A 21,768-nucleotide genomic window follows, 5' to 3' on the forward strand; every position below is an offset into this window, starting at 1 on the left:
GGAGACCGAGTGTCAACCTCTCAGGGCTGCACCTCCAGATGAAGGAGTAGTCGAGTTTGGATGACAGGCGCGAGGGAGATGATTCTCTCTGACGCCTGTGTCACAGGACTACCACATGCGGGTACCCGCTCTTGGTCCCATGGATGTGGTTAATTGTAATAGGGTGTAACTCCTTCGCTGGCTATGGGTCCCCATGTAGAACGAATGAAATGGCCAGGCGGTAACCAGAATAACAAGAAGAGTGTTACCCACTATGGAAGGGGATAAGACATGGTATGTTGTCTTTTATATTAATATCAATATTAATATATCTACATATTCATTTGTATTTGTATATTATATCTTAGTGTATCTATGTCTTTTAAATATTTAGTAGGTAACAAATTCATTGAGTCAATAAGTCTTGATGTGCTTGCATACGAATTGATATTTAGATTGGAAATTATGGAAAATCTTAAAATCAGTAAAAATAAAAGTCATGAAGTACGTATTCTGCAGCTTCAGATAAGAAAATCTCAGGCTAAAACCACGTAGTAGATTCTCTCTGTTGGGAATTTCTAAAAATCTGAAATCTCCATTATTCAGAAAGAAAACGCCTTACGAGAATTCTATATTTCGAAAAGTTTCTTTTCGAATATTGGGAATTATCCTAATCTTTGATTCCCAATATAAAGAGGTGTTTGTACAAATTAGAGACATGTTCACATTTGGAGTACAGAGACAAGAGTTGGTGACGGCGTACAAATAAAAAATAAATTAATAAATAGATAGATGAATAAATAAATTAATAAATAGATAGATAAACAAATAGATGAATGAGTGAATAAATCAAAATAAATGTATGGCAGGTGGTTTCAATAGGTCTTACTCTGTTTTGTGTTTTGTTACATCATGTCAGGATGGACTATACTACGGTAGTGCTAAGTAGCGTTTGGGTTGGCATGGGTAAGGTAATTTAACGGGTGAATTGAGGACTACAAACAAACGGGTTGGAGTTGGGATAAGTTGGGCAAAGAGGTACGGGAGGTTTGGGTACAGAGGTTAGAAAGAAGAGGATCAGTTGAAGTATAGAAGCAGAGGGCAGAGCCATCTGTTGTATGGACACATGACCATGGTTCAAGAAAGAAGTAATGAGGGAGACATGGCCACAGGGATGTACAAGAGATAAGTTGCGTAGACACAGAAGGGTAGGCAGGATGAAGAAGGCCATGTGGAAGGACAGAGAAGGCCGAGGGGAGATCTGGAGGCATCTGGAGGTCGAGAGAAGGCCTGGAGGGAAATGAAGGCAGTTGGAGTATTCGGATGCATGTGGATGTGGAGTGAGAGTCCTGTGGCGTATGGAGGCTGAGCAGTGGGAGAGATGTTCTTCGTGCCCTGTGTTCAGTCGGTTTCCTTAATTTTGAGTGTCTTTGTTTAATGGCACGTTGTAATATGTTGGAACACCTTCACGGTAAATAGTGTGTACATTGCGATAAACATGGGATAAGACCTTAGGTCTGCAGGTTAAGGGAAATTTGAGTTCGGAGAGAAGAGAGACAGTGAAGACTGGGCGACGTGGGTGAGAAAGGTTGAGAAGGCGGATGGGGGTGCGGGGAGTAGGAGGAGGAGACGGAGGAGTAGGAGGAGGTGGAGGGAGGAGGATGAGAGCTGAGGTAGACCGAGCGAGTGGGGTTAGGACAGCAGAGGGAGGGAGAGAAAGAGAGAGAGAGAGGGAGGAGGGGGGTGGGGGTGACTGGCTACCCTGAAATGAGACGACGATGCTTGGGACGGGGGAAAAGTCCGAGCGGAGAAGAGAACAAAACCTTCCAAGTCCTTCAGCCGCATCGTAGCCAAGGCTCGAACTGCAGGCTGGTGTTTATTCAATGCGAAATATGTAATATAGAATAAAATAAAGCCTGTGTAAGAAAAACAACAGCAGCAACGAAGGAACAGGCGAGATGAAGAGCGAGGATGCTGGCTGAAAACCCGTAATATCTCTAAATTATTACCTTCTGTGTATAAAACTTGTAAGTCAGAGCGAAGGACTTTGAATCTCTCATGAACAAGGACCCACACGTGCATTTGCATGCCAACCCGATCCTGTCATCGTATGGATTAGCATGGAGGTAGTTTATCGGCGATAAGTTACTTTCTTATCACACCGATATCAACTTGCCACACACTAGCGGGAAAAAAAGTGAAAAACGGCTGACAAGAGCCCTGGGTGTCAGAAAACCAGGAAGTGTACTTCTCCCAGACTATCAAATTAAAGGGAACTAGAACCACCAGAAAAGAACCCTGCACTCCTATTGACAATGCAGACTATAGACGTTTGGATAAAAATATAAACATCGATTCATACGAATACTATTTGTTGTGTCATTATGAGAGAGACGAGGTATTAGAATGCACTAGAGCAATTCAACTACATGAAAGGAATGATTGTGGTCAGAAGCCATGGATTAGACATGCAGTTGTCTTACACAGTTGCGACTTATACCACGACCCCCACATTCATTGTTAGGACTAAGCGGGAAGCAGCGGCGTTGCTCATTTTATCCTCTGCCAGAACTTTTCACAAGGTTTTACATCAATATGTATTAGAATTTGCTTTCTCCAGGCTTTAGTATTTCTATTTCAACTCGTCTTATTAATACAAGTAATCATTCCCATGAGTATTTCGCAAGTATTGTAAAACTTCGCGTAGACTTTTCAAGTTTCGAAAGTTCGGCAACTTAGACAGTCCTCCCATTATCCCCCAGCCCCCGCCACCCAAGTGAGCATGTGAGCCAATCAGGGCGTAGCGTGACCCCGTCGTCATGACAACGAGCCCCCCCTCATCTTCCTGGACGCCCCCCCTTGCTCCCCTTCCCCCTCCCCCCAGTTGGCCGCCTCCCCCGCTGTTGGCTACAGTACAGTCTGCACCATGTACGCCAAAGGGAAGGGATCGTCCGTCCCTTCCGATGCACAAGCTAGAGAAAAGTAAGTGAATAAGGGGTTGTCCCCTTGATTTGGTGCTTCATATAGCACAAGAAAACCTTTATGAATTTCTATTGGAAGATATTGAACGCTCGAAAAAATTATGTGCCACACTTTCACAGTTGATTAGTAAAGTGTCGTGATCTGGCAGGCCGAGTGATAGTAAGCCGTTCCGTCGAATGCACCTCCACCCCATATGCAGTGTTTATTTATCGTGTTTTTTCAATGTAAATGGCTAAATATGACACTTTTTCATTACCATTTTTTAATTTCTATTATTTATGGAGATTATTTGAATAGTATATTATGCTATAAGAACCTAAGAATCGACAATGTGAGTCTGTTGTGATGCTTATTGTTTGTCGATTGGCGGGTTGTTTAAATCGCAGAAGCGAAGCTGAAATGTTTTACTCGATGTCTTACTGGGATAAGTATTTATGCTATGTAGCATTTTAAAATAATTCCTTGTTTTCTAAGTAATATTAGACGATTAGATTAGGTAGCTCATAGGCTGCCGTTATAGTTACCCAGGTTGTGGAATCAAGTTGAGACTAGGCATTTCAAAATAGTAGGTAGGCGTATGTTTGCCTTTACAAAAATAACTTGAAAGCTTTTTTTTTTAAAGCTTTTATACCCAGATATGCCGAAATTTCAATAGCTGAATTTAATTGAGTTTGGTTCGTGGGGGTGGAGGGTGGAAATGAAGTAGAACCAACAGATTCAATGGTTCTTGAAGTTTCCTATTTATCATGTGTAATGCTTTGTTTCCTATTAGCTGAATGAGACTGACTGTAGTCATTGATATTCTTGATATTGATCTTACCTGGAGATGAAGGACAGGTTAAATGTCACCAGCTTGTCATTTGAACAATGCCAAGATTAGTTCCATTATTTTTCATTAAAATATTGATTTGATTTAGGATTAGTACTGATATGTCATTTCTTTTCTAAATCTTATGGTTATAAGTATGTAAAAAATATATATTGTTCTTGTAGTGAACATTTTAACTGTACAATTAGGAGTATGTCACTAGTTTAGTATTTTTTATTTTTACAATCTGTCCATTTTGCAGGCTAGCACTATATGTGTACGAGTACCTTCTCCATGTCGGGGCACAGAAGGCAGCGCAAACCTTCCTCTCAGAAGTAAGTACCCTTGTCACTGAATTGTGTTTGCTTCCATATTTGTGAGCTGCTTTTGCTGACCTTGCATATTTGTGTAAATTTGATCCACATAAAAAGAATATGAATTTATGTAGTCTGTTGAAAGAGCCATTTTTCAGCGTGCTGGGTTTTACAGTGAAATCGGTAGTCAGCTAGTGTACTGGCCGGCAGTTATTGTTGGTTTCTAGATTGCATTGAAAAAAGTTGGTGTTTGCACTTCATTTTGACCTGACAATGAAGTATGTGATTTGAGGTTTTCAGCAGCTTATTTTTCTGTGGAAGGGTTAGTGTGCATGTAATTCAGACAAACTATATTTTTTGAATGAGGCACAACAGCCATTGTGGCCTAAGCCTTTGTATGCTCACAGGCATATTACTTGAATTTTTTTTTTTACCCTTGGAACTGTTTTGACCCGTTTTTTGCTATCAAGGGATCCCCCTTCCTATTTGCTGTCATACCTTCCATTTTTTGTGATTGCTGCTGATCCTCAAAACCTTGTGTAGGCACAGCTGGACAGCCTACCCACCCTTGAGTGTTTGGTGCCATACTCCCAGGTTGTCTGCTTTTCCTCCGTCCCCTGATTTGCCTTGCATTGCCTAGCCTCGCCCATTTATTGCTGCTGATGTGCACAATAGCTGCCCTCCCCCCACAGTTTTAGTTTGCATGTGCCCAGTGTTGCAGGTCCACCCACGCCATTGGATTACAGCAAGAGGAGTGCCAAAGTGTGGTGACAAGTGCAAGTGATGCTTATTCAGTGCCATTTTGTGCCACCAAGCAACAAAGCTGGGCCAGTGTGAGCCAAGTGGAAAGTGGAAGTGATGAAAGAATTAAAATGTGATTTAACCAGTGGTACTGATGTGTCAGTGAAGGTCCTTGCAGTGAAAACTTTGTGATAACAGTGCTGTTGACATGGGTGAAAGAAGTTGAGAATCAAGTTCGGTGACTAGTCAGCCTGGATTCGTTTGACTTATTGTGTATGTTATTATGTTTGTGCATATATAGATGTGGATACATGTACATGGGATATGTACATGTATGTTATGTTTATGGTGTACAGTATATGAATTCCTGTGAATGTACAGTATATGGATAAACTTGCTTGATCTTCTAATGTGCTTTCGTTGATGTGAGAAACTGAGCCATGTGGCAGTATTCATCTTTATTTTTGTATGGGATCATTGGATGATTTAACTTTATGCAGTGAACCTGAATTGAAGATGTGATCGAAATGGGAATGAAAATTGTCCAGTGTACTGTGCTGAGTGGCAAGCAGTGTGCCCCAATGGGAATTCTTTGTTGAATTGTCATCCATACCATTTTGTTGGGGTGCAATGCCCTGGCTTTATTTCAGTCAACTGGTTTGGAATCAAGATGTTTAATGTGTGTAATATTTAGCCATAGAGGCATACTATTTCCATTGTTGCAGGTAGTTTCCAGGTTTTTAAGTAGATTATATCAACAATGCATTATTTAAACAGCATCGTTGGATATCCTCCAAGCAAAATCTATTGCTTGGTGCACAGTATTTCTTTAATCTTGCATATAGTTAAATGGGTGATAGTTGTTGAACAGTTTTGTACTAAAGGGATTGGGCAATGATTCTACTCCAAAGGTTGCACATTAGATATGTAGAGTGGATCAAGAGGTGCTCACAAGACACAAAAAGGAATGTGACAGTGGGGCAGTTCTTACCATTTAAATGATGCATTGTTGTTCTTTACATTGTTAGTGCAGGATTTCAAGTGGAATTGAGAAAATTAATTGTGTATATACAACATTTGCTAAACATTTAAGCAATGCAGGTAGTTAATATGAAAGTATATCACATGTTGAAATGTGACCATGCTGACATGTATTTCTATATAGTATTACCAAAATATGAAATTGTTATTTGCCTTGCTGGTAATTTCATATGGTACCTTGTACTGGTATCAGTTATATATAAAACAGTTTGTGATTTTTCAGTGCACACAGACTGATTTATTAAATGTAACTGATGTTCTTTATGAGGCTACCCACTTTTTCATGTTGAACTTATGGAATAAATACTGTTAGATATGTGCACTGTTCTCCATGAAATATGGGATGTAGGTGCTTTCCACAATGCTTATTGGTTCGTGTTAGTTATGATGACTGGATACCTTGGTATGCTTGTTTCTTTGATCTTAAGCTGCTGCTCTCCTCTCCATGGAATGCTTTTAGCATCCTGCACGTTCCAAGTGTTATTGTTCCACACATGCTGCTAATGGTATATTTTTACGTTATTGCTCCCAAGCTCTAGCCATACCCATTTTGTACCTTAGTTGCATGCAGGTTACTGCATCCATTTTATACACATTAGATTCCATTCCCATGACTATATTTATTTCTTATTTATTTATTTGATTTCTTTATTATCATTACTATTATTTAATATTATCAATTGATTATTTATTTTATTGATTGATTGATTTTTTTTTTTTTTTTTTTTTTTCTTCTTCTTCTTCTTTTAACTCATGGTACTGATATCAGTTACTGTAATTTCTACCATTGCCCCCATCCCACCCTACATTCCCTTTTAATTTCTTCCCACAACAGTTTTGAGGGTAATTAATTAAAAGGTCGTTTTTTATGTATCAAAGGTTTTTACTATCATGTATGGCATACTAATGACTGCATAGTTTATGTAGTCACTATCATAGGAACTTCTGTGAAATCCCCACAGACCAAGTCCCTTAGCATACCATTATCAGAATCTTTATATATAACTCGTAATATCCCTCTGCTCTACTACCCTCTTTAAATCTTTCTACTACCACCCCTATGACTATACCTTTTTGGTGTACCCCAATGAGAGTGCTGGTCATTGCTGACAAAATACAAAACATGGGTTATTAATTTTCAGAGAAAGATGATGAGTACCTGTTTGTGGTACCCCTATGAGACAGACATTAGAGAATAGTCCTATAGTTCATTGTATCCCATCAACTTTCCTTATTATCCAATGCCCCATGGGACAAGCAAGCTAGTCCAACACCATGGTCCTAAAGTATCTCATGGAAGTGTTATATTTTTGTCCATAAGGGTAGACTTGCTAGTGAACTAGTATTACAACAACAACAACTTTTCATGGTAAAAATTTTCCCACAAATTTATATTAAGGGATAGTGAAAAAATTATACCCGGAACTGTCCCACTATCCACCACCAAAGTGCCACTTCTGTTGCAAGCATGTGCAACCTAGGTTAGGATAGGTTTGGAAATGACTGGTTTCTGTCATTGCCCTCCCCCCCCCCCCCATCCCTGAAAAAAAAAAAGAACAGGTCCCTCAAGGTCATTATATCTTAAAATATTAATGTCTGATGGTAGTCAAGTTTACAGTTGCTTAAATCACATTAGGAAAAGGGAGAAAAACATGTTCCATAAGAAAATAGTGCCCGAGATGAAACTTCACAAATTCTGTAGAATTGACTGGTGGCAATTACTCCCCCCACCCCACCTCTCTCTTTGTCCCATCAGCTACTGAAATAGAAACAGAACCACACAAAAGCAACAGTCTAGCATTCCCGGAGATCAGTGAGGACTATTGCTGACTGCTAAGGATGTAGGTTCCTAGTCAAACTCAAGTCAGTTATATCTCTATTATTCCTCTTCATTTGGGCCAATGATGGGTACCTGCTTGTGGTGGTCTTTCAAGAAACACATCAGATAATCAACAACCCCTTCACCTCCATCTGGAGATGCAGCTCCAGTGGACTGCACCCAAAAATATCAGCTTCAACTGTATTTTGTCAACCTTTTCATATATAGATTGCTGACAACAGGTGACTGCTCCCATCCTAATACTTTCAGCTGGTGACATACATATACCAAGGCTTTTTCCCCCTTACATGGGAGGTAGCCAAAAAGGGAAAGGCATAAAATCATTTCCACCCATTCCATCCCTGAATACACTCCACACCCCTCCACCCTCCCTCTTATCTGAGCACCTCCTGGATGACGGGTCATCCCTGCACCTTGTCCACTGCCCTGGGTCAGAAGCAGTGTCGCAAGACACAGCACATCCACAGCAAGGCCGCTTCATTAAATTGGCGACCCCCCCTCTCCGTCCCCCCATTGCATAAAAGGAGAGGACGGGGAGAAATCCCTTCGGGCTGCGTCAAATTTTGCTCACACATACTACCTCACCCCCCATCCCCCTGCCCAGTCCACCTCATGCACTCACAACATCATCCATATACAACCATTCTCCATTCACCCCTATCTTCTGTCCTCTCCCGTCCTTCCTCAACAGACATTCCCCTCTTCCCCAAAGCCCCCTTCACCCCATCCATCCACCTCATCCTAGGACGTCCCCTCATGTTCACTCCTCCACATCTGCCTTCCATACCTCTTTTACTAGTCTTTCTTCACTCATTCTTTCCATGTGTCCAAACCATCCTAATATTCTTTCATCAACCCTATCTCCCAGCTCCTTTTCCACCCCTGTTCTCCTCCTCACCTCCTCATTTCTCACTCTATCTAGCCTAGTAACCCCCATCATACTTCTCAGACACCTCATCTCAAACACATTCAAACTCCTTCTCTCTTCTCTTATGTTCCATGTTTCTGCCCCATACAGTGCTGTTGGCACAATCACTCCTTCATACAGTCTCCTCTTAGCATCCATTCCCAAATTATTCCTCATTGTCAGCCGGTGACACAGCCAACAATGTTAAGTTATTTCCCAGAGAGATCTATGGGAGTCCATGAGGACCATTGCCTGCCACTGTGGGGCCGTAGGTTTCCAGTCAGTGAAACTTGCGGCATCAGTTATTATTCCATATTGGGTGTTATTACTGAAAGTCATCTCCATGACAGCATGTGGTTTTAATATTGCCAAATTCATCTACTGGTGTCCTTTTGTGAAATAAGGTTGTTTTAGGATGTTTGGGTGCCAAGGTTATTGACTTTTTATATATTTTTAACCACATTATGGTATTATGGTGTCACTGGGTGCTATACAGGGTTTTGGAGTTCAAGTGGAAGGAAGTTAGAGTTTAGGATGGTATGTGAAAGGAAAATATGAAGGCAATTGTGGGCAAAAGTAAGGTTAATGAGATAAACAAAGGGTGGTGGTGGAAGTGGGTTGAAGACCAGTTTAAAGGGTGAAGGACTCAACAAATGGGAATTTGTAGGTGTTTGGAATACCATATGGCAGGGAATGGAGGAGTGGTGGTTGGAGGTGAATTATTGATTAAAGGAAGTCAGTATATCAGTCCCTTACCCTAGGTCTCTTGCAGAAGACCCATGGCTCCCATGTAGCTGGCAACAGCCACTGGATTGGCTCATGTGTCACTCAAGGAATAAATAATGTGTTGTTGTGTGGCTTTGTATAGGATAGGGTAGTGTAATATTAGGTGTTCTGTCCTCTGTCATGGTTGCATCAGGTGCAGGTTGTTTTAGTGCTGGATGGTGACCAGTGCACAGTTGTTTAAGTGTGATTCTTGCTTCCCTTGTTTTTTTTTTTTTTTTGTAAAGCTAATGTCCAGAGGTCGTGTTGGAGAAGGGAGTTGTTTATTCATTCTTGGAGTGCATGGTTTGATACCTGAATATACTGGGTAAGTGTTTTTGTGAGGATATGGTGTGTTTGTGGAAGGTTGTTGTAGATATTTCACTAGTGTGCTGCTGGTGTAGTTTTTGTTGTGATCATTTGGTTGTGCTTGCATGATGTGAGTAGGGTTGAAGGCAGTTGCTGTACCTATTGTTCTTGTGTGGTATTGTATGAGTAATATTTCAGTTTTTTGTATGTCAGGTGTTCTGCTGGAGTGGATTTGATTCATCATATTGCTCTCTGCTTTATTATGTATAGATATATTGGTGTCTCTGTTATCCTTATTGTTGGGAACCATGCTGTAGAAGCATAGTTTAGTGTGGTACTGAAGAACTGTTCATAGATTGCTGTTAGTTTGTTCTGCTGTCCAAACCTCATACTTGCAACTGAAGCGAGTGAAATGAGAAATAGGTACAAGGTTGAACACAAGTAGAGGCCTATACAAGGGAATGAATCTGCCCATGGCATTTTATGGAACAGAAAAGAGCTTAAAAATTTTGAAATAATGTGTTTAAAAAGTATTGTGGATGTGAGGATGGATAGAATAAGAAATATGAAGGAGAGTTAGCAGACAGTGTTAATTACAGAATGCTGAGTTGGTTTTGGCATGTGGAAAGAATGAGTAAATCCTGGCTAACAAAAGTATGGAAAGAAGTGGGTGGAGGGATCTTGAGGTAAAGACCAAGTATGAGGTGGATGGTGGGCTGAAGGGGTGTTGGATACAAGTGGAATGTCTGTTGAGGAAGGATAAAAGAATGCAAAAGATAAAAGTGAACATAGGGTAGATTTAAATGTACAAGGGTCAAGGAAATTACCTAACTTAGAGAGTTCTTGTATACTTTGTATATTTCATAAGTGGATTAGGTGGGCCAGGTTGCCATATAATTAAATGGTTTTGGTGAACTAGTTCTGGCTGTCCAGCCCTGCTGTGTTTTGCTGTACTGCCTTTGACCCAAGCAGTGTGGCAGGTTGCAGGAGTGATGTTTCATCCACAAAATACTAAGATGGGAGGGACAATGAATGGGCCCAAGTGATGAGGAATGGGCTTTTTGGTGTATATATGTGTGTTGAATACTTGCAAGTGGGCCTGTGAGATAGACCTCAGAGATTATTGTCTCTATCGCCTGTTTACCCATTGGCACCTACACCTATATCTGGAGGTGTACTCCCAAAGGGGCTGACACTTGGAAGACCTCGTCCAGGATTTCTGTCAGCATCAACCATGTGTTCCCTTCTACGCCTATTCCATCTCTTCTTCTTGTAGGCTGGAGACAGAACATCAATCTTTTCTCTCTCTCTCTCCCTCCCTCCCTCCCTCCCTCCCTCCAGAATGTTGGGAGAGTATGGAAACCATAGCAAGCCAATATGGGGATATGAGTTTCCAGTCAAGGGAATACTGTAACCATTACTGGCCTGTTATTATTGTTATAAATCATTGTTCCTCACACAAACACACAATTGCTGCTTACAGTTTCTTGTTAGTGTCAACAGTATCATCTTATAGTGTAGTAATAGGACACAGTGGCCCAGGATGCCATACCAATATAATGGACCATTGGTATTATGAACAAAATGTTCCCAGTTTAAGCTCGTCACTATCACTTCAGCCTGTAAGTAGGACAGTAGACATTATTGTACATACTGTACAGTAAGTTGCTTTATAGTGTGTCATGAGGAAAGAGGGCATCACTGTTGGTGTTGATTGTTTCTGTGTGGTGCATACAAATGTGGTCAAGTATTTGTATAAGGTAGTGGGATTTGTTGCCCAAACTTGAGTTTTGTATCCACTTCACATTTGTAGATTTGTATTCTTTTGTTCCCAGATGCTTTTGTGCTGCTTTTCAGTCTTCAACTTCTAGGTTAGCCAGGGTATGCTTCTTTTGTCTTGGATATGTTGTGCTAAGGTTCTCTCTTATCACTTGATTATGGCAACACTGTATTGCAGGTTTGGTGCAGTTTATGTTGTAGATTGTTTCATGGTGTTGGCTATGGTTCCTTGATGACTTGCATATGAATAGACACTGATTTCCAGGTCAAGGGCAAGTGCTTATGCTTTGTAGTCACAGAAGGAAATTTGTATATAGGAGTCACTGCACATTTGCTTTGGTTTGGCAATAGGCGCCTGCTGATATCAGGAATCATTAAAATTTATACTGGGACCAGGATTCCTCTCTGAACTTGTTCAGTATTTTCTCCCACCGTTTAACGAAAGAGGTATCTTTGAACAAGTTTCAGAATTATAAAATGACAAAGTAATAGTAAATGCTTGCTTGCTTCTTCGATCGTTCTATACGATTTTTCGCGTATACTATCTCGACGATTGGAGAGTTTGTTTTACCATCCTTTAGATTTGCGAAATTCCAAGCGAAAGCATATAGTCATTTGTAATTTTCAAAATGGCCGATACTTGGAGAGAAGGGGTCTTAGGGTTGGAAGGATTGTAAGGCTGGAACGCAGCGGGAAGCAATCTTACCGACGCCGCGATTTTACCAAATTACTGCTCTCGGAAACTCGTGGGGTCTTCCACCATTAACAAAAAAAAAAAAAAAAAAAAAAAAACAGCGAAATTGAAGGATAGTTTTTTTGTAACAACGTTTAGACCCATTTATCGTTTGTCTTGATGAGGGTATCGAGGGTAGAGTGACCGTTTTCTGTTGCTGTAGGGTTGAGTAATGGCACCGGTTGAGTAGCATTGCTGTCAGCGACGAGTGGTTGCTCAGTTGATGGCGAAGACCTCTTGGTTCATGTGGCGAATGGGGTACTTTGGTCCATGCCATAGCGTATTGGTGTGTGCAGTATGACTTAGGTGTGGATTAACCTAACCTTCCGAGAGTGTTGGTTTCAAACAAATTAATAGTCTACATGCATTAGTCATAATGGTTACAAAGTGCCACGACACTCAACCGGTTGTTTTGTTTATCGTCAGGGGTTATATAGAAAGTGGGGAGCGTCTAGAAAGCCGGCTACAGCCACCGGGCAGGGGTGTGGAGGGGAGGTCTCCCGACTTCGGGAGAGAAGAGGCCACTCGCGTAGGCGCGTTCAGCTATGAAAGGGGGCTTAAACCCCACCCACCCCCATTGAAAAAGTATATCCAGAGTCAGGGCTACTTCATGTTTGTTGTTAACATATAATACCATTCCCGTGGCCGGTCGTGGGAGATACCAACAGGTAAATTCTTGCGTTTCGGTCAGGGGGCAAGGAAAGGGTTGATCAGTGGCGGGTTTGGTTGGTGACTGAGGGTGCAAGTGGGATCGTTGTTGTATGAACGAGGAGTCTTAGTGAGGGTGGATAAGCCAGGCATTATGACTCGTTATGTTAACTGTTAAGCTTTGCTGTGTACTCAAGAAAGATATTGAGGGTACTGTTCGCTTTTTTCCATTGTCCAATAAGCTCTGTAACGCCAGTTGTGCTAAGGCGAACTGTGATGAAGCAGACGGGAATGGTTACGAAGTCCTACAAGGCAAGAGATCGATACAAGTATTGCAGCGTTACTTAAAACTGTTTAAGTGACCTGCGGCCCGGTTTCGGCCCACTGATGGTCTCGGGGCAAGAGCAGCTCTCGGTTCTCAGTGCAGCAGCAATGACAGCTAGGGGCGGAGTGGCCAGTAGAGCTGCAGCTGGGGCCGACAGTGTTACCCAGCGCTCGGGAAATCATCCCCTGTGGTGGTGACATGCGAAGTCGTACTTTTCGCGAATCAGGTCGCCCTCGAGGCACTGCCCGGAGGGGACCGGTGTGGTTAACGTTTTTTGACGTCCTAATGGCCTAATCGAAACGCGGGCATTCTGGTAGAGGGGTGAGCAGTGTGGGGAGCACCGGAGTTGGGAGGTGACATCTTTTGACTGTAGGGACTATTATCGGTTTGGAGAGATAAAAACATCTCATTCCTTTGACTTTTTCAGTCGAAGATGCAGAACATGCATTTTGACATATTTTCATAACATGTAACCTCTTTTTCTGTTTACTGTTTTTATTAACGTTTATTAAAGCATGTGCTTGCGACTTCTGTAACATGACTTGTTCTTTGTGACTCATGCTTTGATCTTTATTTTTTTATTATTGTTTTTTTTTTTGGGGGGGGGGGGTTATCAGTGCATCCCATTCTTTGTAGGTAGATTCTTGTGGGCTCGGTTAAAGATGAAGGTGTTTGTACTGATCTAATGGGAGTGACCAGGCCCACTGGCGGCGAGGAAGCGTGCGGGGGGACCTGCATAGTGAGTGGACAGCACCGCCAAGGCTTCAGCTGGGCCTTCGAACCGGTGCTGCCTGCTCTTCGTTGACGTATGCGGGGCGTCGTTGAGGTCATCTTCAAGAGTTTTCAAGTTGTGTTTCTCCTTCATTGTTTGGTGTGAGGACCTTTGGTTTGTTTATTTAATTTTGTTCGAAGTCTCCAGTATAAGTAATAAAAACCGCCTTTTGATAATATGCCGGAATAGTTAGTGTTTCTGGGAACGGGAATTAACTTAGGGTAATTTTGTTTCGAATGATGGAGAAGATTCCTAATTTGAGAAATTCCCATTAGAGTGAATCATACAGGGGCTTGTTGGGACTCCGCTGTTCCTCTAGTAAACGCGTTTGCGAGGAGAACAAGGGAGTACAGGGAAAGTGTAGTCACTGGTCTGCGGGAGTGTCATTCGACTGGGAATGCATAGTTGTTTCCTGAAGGGTCCCTAGTAACGGCAGTGCCGGGGTGCTTGCTGTGGGGTCTCCAGAGCTTACCTGGAGGTGGGATGCCAAGTGACTACTGTTCACGGCATTATAATGCCTTTTGGGTGCCTTTGTCTTGTGGATGTGAAGATGCCTTTGCCGCAAGGGCTTCGTGGCACTTCGAACTTACTAGTGCCAGTATGGCTCTACACTCGGGGCAGACCTTTCTTTCCCAAGTGACTCGATCGTGTGCAAACTTGTAGCGCAACCCGTGTGGGCGTGAGGAACGTCTCTTGTACTATAGTGGCAGGCGTCTGTCGTTATGTAGGACAAATCTACAAGGCAGTGAAATATTAATTCACGTCGTAATTCTTTGACCCTAAGGTAATATGGCGAACAGCTTACGAGAAGACACCAGCCACTGCAATACTAAGAAGTGTAAGCAACGTGACCTTGGGTACATAGAACTAGTCCACCATTGCTCCTTCAGTGGGTAAATCTGACATATCGTTAGGATGATTAAAATCGCCTTTTCTCAGCCTGATTTTTTTTTTTTTTTTTTTTTTTTTTTTTGAAACGATCAGGTTTTTTTTTTTTTTTTTTTTTTTTTTTTTTTTTTTTTTGCGTTGTGAAACGATCAGGTGGGCTCTTTTTTTGCGTTGTGAAACGATCAAGTGGGCTCAGGAAGTGGGTCGCCAAGTGACGTAGCCAGGGTTTCAATTGTGAAGGGTGCGGGGGCTACCTCATCTCTTGTACCCATAGTTCATAAATGTTATATAGGTAATAGTCTACTATTATACTTATTTCGCAAATTTAGGAATCCCCGATCCCGACACTGGTTGCCAGTGTTTGCTATTATAGTTGGCGTAGTGTGACACATCTGGTAGCGGATTGCCCGTCTTGGTAAGGTTCTGGTGGTAGGCTCCCATCGTCTTCGTGTGTATGCATACTTCGTTGCGCTATATTAGGCCGTTATGCTGGCTTCTGTAGCCCCACAGGGTTATGCTGCCTCTGTAGTTGATAGGACGGGTCTTGGTGTAGCTGTGATTTCATTCTCCATGCTGCCGTTCTGTAGTTCTTAAAGTAACTACCCTGTTATTGTATTGCTAATTTTAGCTTCTGATTATGTGTTTACTTTGCCAAGTGCTGGGTGACTCAGTCAATCGGATTTTAGTATTTGTGTGTCTGTGCGCGCGCGCGTGCGTGTCTGGTCGAATGCCACGTGGATGATGCACTCGTCAGCATACCCATTGTTTTTATATAAATCTTTAATGTATGTTGTTCGAATACTTAGGATATAATTCATTCATGTGTTTCATCTCCATTATAGTGTATTTCTCTGCGAGCATGTGAAATAGAATACGCCTGACAGGTTCATGGAGGCCTTTGCGAATTCTGTGAGTCTTGCCATTGTTAATTCTTAGCATCTGTAGTAAATGACTGAAGCAGTACACCATGTTAATTAAACTTCCTTATGTTAGTTTTCCTTTGAGGATGAGCAAGTTGTCATTTTCATCTATGTCAAGGTGATAGGTACTTCGTGAGGTTTGGTGACCTAAAGTCGGGTTGAATGGGTCACTGCCCCTGCCTGTTGAGACACGTGCTCGATGGCCAAGCGCGCATGCGCGCGCACGCACACACACACACACACACACACACACACACACACACACACAGCTCCCCTTCCCGCAAAATACATACATACACCAAGGCTTTTTCCCCCTTACAAGGGGGGTAGCCAAAAAGAAATACAACTAGGTAAATACACTCTATATTGAGCAAGCGTCATACTGTCGCTTACGTTTCGTCTGCCAACTGCCACCACTGTTACTACCTAACAACAGCTGCCTATGCGATCAAAGGAAACTTTCAAACGACTTTGGTAGGAATGCTTTGCCTCAGGTAGGCTGAGCCCAGTCTTCAACAGGAATTTTTTTTCTCTTGCGTATGATTAAAACCAGTGTTTTGCCTTGAGTAGGGTTAACCCAATCGCGGTAAATAATGAATTTTTTATTGTCGTGTTGAATCTTTGAAATCAAACTACTAAATCGATGTTTTGCGATACCGTGGACGGATTTTCACGATGGTTTAGGTGACAGGTTCCCGGAATGTGAAGTGTAACGTTGAGTTAATTTGGTTGGGGGGTGCGGTGTCCCCCTCTAGGCAAGGCTCGGCGTTGCCAGAATGTACGTCGTACAGCATTATTTGTAGTCATCGAGGCACCTGCTCGGGGTTGGGCGTGTGGGTGGTTGGGAGCCAACATTGAAACGGGACCGGGGCAAGGAATTGGAGTGTCAGTCTCCACCCCACCCCCCCCATCTCTAAATCTCTCTCTCTCTCGACATATTAAGACGTTCCAAGTTGGGTATTATTCTAATGAACTTGACGGATTCTTATTTGTTGACACCAAGCGATTTTATTCACAAAGGGACTTCTTTTATTGAAGGGCTCGTGTACGGCCATCCACGTGGTTTCCGAGGCGCTTTGCTAGAGTTGTGTTTGAGTCTACCTCTTCAGTACAGTAGCATTCCATATATCTTTTCTTCAAACTACCACAGACGATTATATGTCTTGATGTGGGACGGGGAGGTAGGGGGGGGGGTTAGAATCTGGCCTGAATGAGGGTCCATAGACAGAACAAGAGTACGTCACTGTTGAATAGGTTATTGTTGTGAGGGGACAACTTGATGGGTCCAGGGACCTGGCGTGTGATCTTGTCCGATAAATATTTCTCAGTTGTCCCAAATCGTAGGGTGGAGGCTGGGGTGAGGTCATGGGACCTCATCCCAGGATGCTGCTCTCTTCCAGGAGAACGGAGATGCTTTGTATCCAATCAGGGGCAGCGCCCCAGCTCAGCGGACATTTTCCACAACTAACCTCTTCCTCATCATACCATGATTTCCATCCCTTTTTTCGGCGCTCATTTCCACTCATTTCATCCCCCTCCTCCTCCTCCTCCTCCTCTTCCTCCTCCACATACTATGAGAAACTCCTCGGCGTCCGAACCCTCCCCCACCGGCCTGTCCTTATGGCCTGGGGGAGCGCGCAGCCTCCCCGGGCGAGCAGGCAGGCAGGCAGGCAGACGGAGGGACGCGTCACGGCGTCTGCGGGCGGGGTTGTGGATCTCACCCCCTCCCAACCCCCATCGCCCCCGAGGTGGTCGGCAGCGCCCCCAGCTTCCCCCAGTACTTAATTCCCACATTTCCCCCCCTCTCTATTATGCCGAATCTTTTGGACTGCACGTGCTGGGCGTCCCTCGCTTGAACACGTCATTTTCAACTTCTGCCTCGTTTGTCTCCTTCTCTACGATGAGTTGCTCTACAGATTTGATTCAGATGAACGTCATAGGATTATATCCAGTTTGTGGAAAGGTCACCGTGATGAAGGGACTGTGGCCACTTTAGTAAGTCCCTTCACAACCATGACTGGTATACGTTTGATTTTAGTCCTAGATTATTGTTATTAACTTCAGGGAGCATCACCATAGCGAAAGGCCCAAGAGAGGAGATCCCTTCGTTACTATGACCTGCGCTATGCCGTGTTCTCATTTTGACAAACAAGAAGCAATTTTATTTTGCGCAGGGAAACCTTTACCGAAAAGGCTTTGGGTTAAGTTAACCCCCTCGCTGCGATGCTGGATATATATATATATATATATGTATATATATATATATATATATATATATATTTTTTTTTTTTTATGCCAGGCAGCATAGGGACCGTCACTGGGACAAACCTCCATTGTGCAGAGTTGATGGGCCAGTCAGTGTAATTGGGCCGGCAGTGTTAGGGCAGTATGAATGGACTGGTAATGGCATTTGTTTTCAGGAACATGGGAGTGCGGTCAGATATTGAACAACTGTTGAGAGTATGTGCTAGGGAGTGTTTTCTTGTGTTTTAGGCATGCGGTGACAGGCGAAGAGTGGTTGGTTAGTCTGGTCAAGATGGTTCAGGGTAGTTTGATATAGCAGTGCTAGGTTGGGTACTGATCACCCGTGTGTGTGTGTGTGTGTGTGTGTGCGCGCGCGCGCGGGTGAGAGCGTATATCTAGGCTTTAGACCTGCCTGTTGTTTCACACGGTCCCCTATAGGTAAGCGGGCTATAACTATGTGCAATGGCTTGTAAAGAAAAAATTATGTCGACAGTATGCCTTACGATCCACAACGAAGCGGGATACAGAGTGATAAATGAACAATTGAATTTTTAATTGTTATTATTGATATTATGGTTAATTTATGCACTGGGTCTTTCTTCCCTCGCCTGTGTGGGTGGGTGGACCTCCCCCATCCCCATCATGTGCGGGAATTGTGTTCTTATACTTTTCCCATTGTAGCGTACCGCCATACATTGACTAGTGTGGCAGTATGTCGTCAGCTCAGGTGTGGCAGATTCTGTCACATTCCTGGCGGTACGGCAGTTTGCCTCCACATTTCAAGCTTCATGGGGGCGGTGCACGATTTTTGCCGTTAAATGTCATCCGGAGAGCCATAGGGCCTGGCATGGAGCATGTCTATAAAAGGGTTATGCGATATGTGTGTGTGTATATATATGTGTGTATTTTTTGTCCCTTTTTCAAACTCCCACTGGTTGAGCCGTGTGAAACGGCAGCGGCTGTGCTGCACGTGGGGCGGGACGGAGGTGGAGTGGGGCGGGGAAAGGTGGCAGAGCTCTCAGGGACGAGACAGTCGCCAAGTCAAGTTTTGACAACATGCCGAGGCACGGGCAAGGTCCTTTAACTTCTTCGCCATCTGACGAGGGTACCACGGAGATGGAATAACCTGGTGGCAGGTGGAACACAAGGAAACGTACCACCCGGTACAGAAGGGGATGGTTGAGATATGCTAGAACATCTTCATTGCCGCATTGTTGTCACGTAGTCTGACAGCAGACAGAAGTGCTTTGAAAATGCCACCCGCTACGGAAAGGGTTGATTGCTACAAGCGAATACGGGCAACATGTTTGTATTTTCAGATTTCTGTGTATTATTTGATGCTCTGTCAGTGATTGGTGTGTTTATCTAATATTTGTGTTGTCCATCCGTTTAGATTTGATTTGTTCTAGGTCGGCAGTTAGGTTGATGAAGGAGGCATACGTGGTCGCATTGTGGCCCTGTTGGGCACTGGTGATGGAGTAGCGTGGGCGTATTGCAAATTGTTTTACATAGACTGCGTGATTTGAAAGCAAATACCCACTATTACGCTGTGCATGTGTAGTCACGACCTGTAGGAACCAATCCTCCCCGGGCTGTTCGGCATGCCCACAGCGCTTTCCAGTGTAGGACGTGTGTGTGCGCGTGCGCCCGCCCGATCGTTGACATCTTGCTTGATGCTGCCTCTGCCCTTACCTTTGGCTTACTGGCGACGGTGTTGTCTTGGCAAAGCAGCTGCTGCTGCCACGGGGTTGAATTGGGCCAGGCGATTAAACGTACCCCCCTGGCGGTCTGCCCTCGTTCTTGTTGCATGTTTGCCTGCCCATGTGTATCATTCATTGGTATCCACCTTTTGACCTACCACATCCACCTCCTCCTCCTTCGCCTCCTCTAGGGTCTCTAATTCAACACTCGTACCCTTCACCCAAGCACCCTGTCACTCCACTGTTCCTCACGCCCGTTCGGGGAGTGCAACTGTACCTGTCCCTCTCGTTACACCGGCTTTTCCCGCCCCGTCAGGCAGGTCACTCCCTCCAGGTCCTATACATGCCACCCGGGTCGGGACAACCCAGTTCCCAAAGCCTGGCTGAGCCCCTCTCCCTCTCCCCACCACTCCCAGTGTCCTTTGTTTCCCTGTCGTAGATGCGGCGTGGCGACCTTCTCCCATCCCCTCTGAACTCGTAGGAGTTCTTCAATGTCCTCTTCGTTGGCGTTGTTGCCCTGGTGGGGTAGGAGGGCGGTAAGTGGCTGTTTAAATAGCACGTTGTGCGTTGTCCCCCCCCAGCCTTGCAACCCTCACGGCCTGCCCGTCGTGTGTGCTCGGCGCCCCCTGGAGCTGGGATCCTCTGCCCCTCCCCCACACTTCTTAGATACATTTCCCTGAAGACATACAGTACACCCTTACCGATGTAGCTCCCGTCGATGTGGTGGTTCGAGTAACCCGCACGTGCAGATATCTGCCCCTTGAGTACGTGACTTGAACATTGTCTGGAGGACAGCTTGAAAACTGGTGCACATGCATCACTTGTACGTCACCCTCGACGTGGGCCGAGCCAAACGCATGATGGGCATCTCGGCCAAACTCGGTCTGCGCGAAATCATATATAGTCCAGTATTTCGGTTACCATTGAGCCTCACGCTCGCCACACAACTGCGAGGGTCCGGGTTCGACCCCAGTGGCTTTTGGAGGGTGCCGCTTACTGTGGGTATTCTAGCTCACGGTAGTATGTAACGGTCGTGCTAAGCGTCTCTTGGCGTATGCTCGTTACATCTATTGTGATGTGCAAGACTCGGACGCACATCGTCGCCCACTTCGACGACTACCTGGCGCAGCGCAGGAGCAGTTGAGCGCGCTCGCGCGCGCACGCACGAGCCAGAACCTCCACATCTTGGGACTCCATTCCTTCCAAAGCTCCGTCCCGACTTGTTACCAGACACCTCCCTCCCTCTCTCTCCTTCCTCGACACTGTACGATCTAAATCAATTGAGTCTAGAGCTTGGGTTAGTCCATCATGGTTGGCTAGCTGCTAGCGCGCGAATCAAGTAAAGGGTTGGAATAAATCTTAACTTGAAGGTAGTGATGGGGTGTCGGAGTGTATTTTGAGCATACGTTGTTTTGTTATTGTCCAGTCGTTCACATGTAAACCTGGACGGAGAATGTAATAGCAGTAGAGGACGTGTAGCCCTTTTTATTGATTAATTTAATTATTTCTTAACTACTCTCGTTGTCGTTCTGTTATTCGGGCAGGTAGACAGCTCAAAAATGTGACCGGTAGCGGCTTCGTGGTACGAGTTGTTGGGAAAGTCACAAGTAGATGACTGTTTATATAAGACATTTATTTGTCATCCCTGACAAGCGGAGGTGTAAGTATTGTGTGTCTAATGGCCCAGGACATGTTTACATATGTTCATTGACACAGAGGAACCAGTAGAGTAGGCAGTGAGCAAAGAAGAATGTTGTAGTTTATGTGTAACGTCTGCCATCCCTCCCCCCCCCCACTCCACTCCCTACTCTCGTCCCGTACCCCTCTGTTCTCGCTAACCCCGTTAGAAGGACCATTGTTGGTAGTTATCAGAAACGTATATATTTGTGCCTTTTTAGGTTGCAAGTCTATAGACCAAGTAATGCGTTGAGCATTACAGTTACACCTCACTTTATAACATGGTTGCATGAAAATAAAATAGTCCTACATGGAGGTGAACATCATTAGCTTGACTGGGAATTTAATTTGGCGGGAGAAATTATTTGACGGACGTTAAATTTGCCGTAGCCAGTTTGG

The 21,768-nt window shown here is 44.0% G+C and overlaps 1 protein-coding gene across 18 annotated transcripts in view; it reads left to right on the top strand.

Annotated features, from left to right (window-relative positions):
- The first annotated feature begins 2,855 nt into the window (after nucleotides 1-2,855).
- Nucleotides 2,856-21,768, top strand: part of Ssdp (Sequence-specific single-stranded DNA-binding protein) — a 575,744-nt gene continuing 556,831 nt past the window's right edge. For 6 of the 18 annotated variants that reach the window (XM_076205598.1, XM_076205589.1, XM_076205603.1 and 3 more), the window contains exons 1-2: nucleotides 2,858-2,961; nucleotides 4,032-4,104. In XM_076205598.1, coding sequence (XP_076061713.1) covers nucleotides 2,906-2,961; nucleotides 4,032-4,104 — 129 coding nt within the window. In that variant the 5' untranslated portion in view covers nucleotides 2,858-2,905. Of the gene's footprint in view, nucleotides 2,962-4,031; nucleotides 4,105-21,768 lie in introns of all 18 variants that reach the window. The other 12 variants (XM_076205596.1, XM_076205597.1, XM_076205594.1 and 9 more) reach the window with 5 other exon arrangements.

This window comes from Oratosquilla oratoria, chromosome 22, assembly GCF_046742065.1.
Source record: "Oratosquilla oratoria isolate Oo_2021 chromosome 22, ASM4674206v1, whole genome shotgun sequence".
Taxonomy (NCBI): domain Eukaryota; kingdom Metazoa; phylum Arthropoda; class Malacostraca; order Stomatopoda; family Squillidae; genus Oratosquilla; species Oratosquilla oratoria.